Here is a 2,747-nt window from a genome sequence, read left to right as displayed (position 1 = left end):
CACAAGAAATGTCCAATGTTTGGTTGGTGCATAATGCACAATCGTCTGAATGTTTTGACAAAGAAATACCCCTTCCTGAAATTGGGACCAAAGAGTTGTTAGTAGAATCCTGAGAAAAATCTCAAGTACACCTTACCCCCTAGGACTCAACTTTGAAAACAAAACCACAACTGAAAGGAAACACACAACTGAAAGCAAACAAACAACTTGAAATCAAACAAAAATTTATTTATTTTTAAATTTTCTTGTTTTTAAAAAAAAAAATTTCTTTTTTTAATAATTTTTTTTTTCTTTTTTTTTTTTTAGGCTTCAAAATAATGTTTCAGAAATTGCCCATTTATGGGCAAAGGTAAAAACTCCCCTTGAAAGGAAGTTATCCTAAATGTGTTTTCTCCGAGAATTTTTGCAATCTGATATGGGCCTGTCCACAAGCGTTGAAACATTGTATGGCTTCCCAGCTTTTCTTTCGCCTTATCCCAAAGTAGGACTAGGTCAGAAATCCTAAAAGATTTTATAGTGGCCCTCTTGTCGAACCATCTCTTGACAATGGCTTGATGTTTAGCCATGTGTTCCAATGCAGTTGTTAGTTTGTCTTCCATTTCTAGAAGATTCATCAATCAAATTTGTACTCTGTCAATGTCATCTGCATACCCACTCATGAATTTTAAAATAGGAATCTTAAGATTGAGTGGGAATACCAGTTCTTGCTCATAAACAAGTAGATAGGGAGAAGTACCCAAAGCCTTTTTTACTCTGACCCGATCTATCCACAAGGCGTATTTCAATTGTGTATGCCAATCTCGAGGGTTCTCCTTTAGCATTCATTTTATCACAGTGATCAAATTTTTGTTCGTAGACTCTACTACCCCATTTCCTTGCGGGTAATAATTTGAAGAGAATCTGATGATGACTTTGTTTTCAAATGCCCATTGTGTTAAAAATGCGGATGCAAATGCAGATCCATTGTTGCATACAAGAGCGAACGGCATTCCAAATCTAGTAACAATGTGCTCTTCCAAAAAGTCTGTCACCACCTTAGCAATGCGATTTCTGAAAGTCTCAGCCTCTGTCCAACGTGTGCAGTAATTGGTAGCTGTAAGGATGAATGCGTGTCCAGCTGATGATGGTGGATTTACTGGACCAATGGAATCCAGTCCCCACTTTGCGAAAGGGTGCACCTCGTATACTGGTTGAAGTGGCATTGTTGGGTGCCTTTCTTTGTTAGCACTAGTTTGGCATGTATGACAGGAATGCACATGTTCAAATGTATCCTTGAATATTGAGGGCCAAAAATAACCCAACTTTAAAATCATGTGTGCTGTGGCTTCTGCTGAACCGTGTCCTGTACCATACTTGTCATGAAACTGTTCCAGGACATCCTTAGCTTCTCCACATCCTAAGCATTTCAAATAAATCCCCTCGTAGTTCCTTTTATACAACTTGTTATCAAGTAACTTGTAAGACTCGCATTTCATCTTAAGTCCCCTACATTGTGAACTGTTCATCTGTTTGGGGCATTGATCTTGTAGGAGATAATAAGCAATATCCTGGTACCACACATCTGTCACCACACCTTGATTGATATCAACTTGTGATACAACCATCTTCTTTTGATCTTCCTCATCAATTTCATCATCAAATTTGAATTCCTTTTGATTTCCTTCTTGGTTGTCAGCGATCATTTTGGATAATCCTTGACCTCTGACTAAATGCATAGGTTGAATCTCTAGATCGAATTCTTGAAGTATTGCCATCCACTTTCCTCTTCTTTCGCCAAATTCATTCTGCATCAAAAGCATTTTTACTGCTGGGTCAGGTACAATTGCATACACCTTACTTCTAAGTATATAGTGACGAAACTTCTTCACTGCCCTGATTAACGCAAAGGACTGTTTATCAAGATTTGAATATTTTAACTCTACATTCTTTAGAGGATAGCTCATAAAAGCAATGGGTCGCTCATCTTCCTTCTCTCTTTTTTGTGTCAAGATCCTTGTGCAAGAATGTTCGGAAGCAAAGGAATAGATCTTGAAAGGTAACTCATAATCTGGGCTTACCAAAATAGGGGCTGTGGAAATGGCAACCCTGATATCTTGGAAGGATTGCTTTATCTCTGGTACCCATTCTGTTTTAGCCCCCTTTTTGAGTAAATCATTGAGGGGGCGGACTGTTTTCGCGAAACCACTTATGAATTTGCGTACAAAGTTTATCTTTCCAAAAAAAGATTTCAACTCCTTTCGAATGTGAGGGGGTACTAGCTTCAGAATTGATTCAACTCTATCAGGATCAATTGAAATTCCAACTTCAGAAATGACATGTCCCAAGAGCTTTCCTTTAGTAACATCGAACGACCATTTCTTGGGATTGAGTGATATGCCGTACCTATGACATCTATTAAATACCTACCTCAGATCAGCAATATGAGTACTTCAATCTTTTGAAAAGACAGTCAAGTCATCCATGTAGATGACTATACATCTGTTTATCAATCCTTTAAAAGCTTCATCCATTGCTCGTTGAAATGTAGCTCCTGCATTAATCAACCTAAAAGGCATCCTTCTGTAGGCAAATGTTCCCCACTTGGTTGTGAAAGCAGTCTTTAGCCTATATTCTTTGTCGACCATGATCTGGTTATATCCTGAGTAACCGTCCAAGAATGACATCATCTTTGAACCATTAAGGATTTGCAACACTTCATCTAGCGAGGGTAGAGAGTAGTTATCCTTCTGAGATTCCAAATTCAAATT

The 2,747-nt window shown here is 38.1% G+C and overlaps 1 protein-coding gene across 1 annotated transcript; it reads right to left on the bottom strand.

Annotated features, from left to right (window-relative positions):
- Positions 1-617: 617 nt before the first annotated feature.
- Positions 618-1,202, bottom strand: LOC149551465 (uncharacterized). Its single transcript, XM_089790102.1, has 2 exons — positions 927-1,202; positions 618-812 (listed from the first exon to the last, which is right to left on the bottom strand). Exons 1-2 carry the CDS (start codon positions 1,200-1,202, stop codon positions 618-620), a joined length of 471 nt encoding a protein of 156 aa, XP_089646228.1.
- Positions 1,203-2,747: the final 1,545 nt, after the last annotated feature.

Source organism: Cupressus sempervirens, chromosome 6, assembly GCF_028749045.1.
Source record: "Cupressus sempervirens isolate cs-2001-9-10 chromosome 6, ASM2874904v1, whole genome shotgun sequence".
NCBI lineage: Eukaryota > Viridiplantae > Streptophyta > Pinopsida > Cupressales > Cupressaceae > Cupressus > Cupressus sempervirens.
The sequence above is the reverse complement of the archived record's forward strand: the minus strand, read 5'-3'. Positions and strand labels throughout refer to the sequence as shown.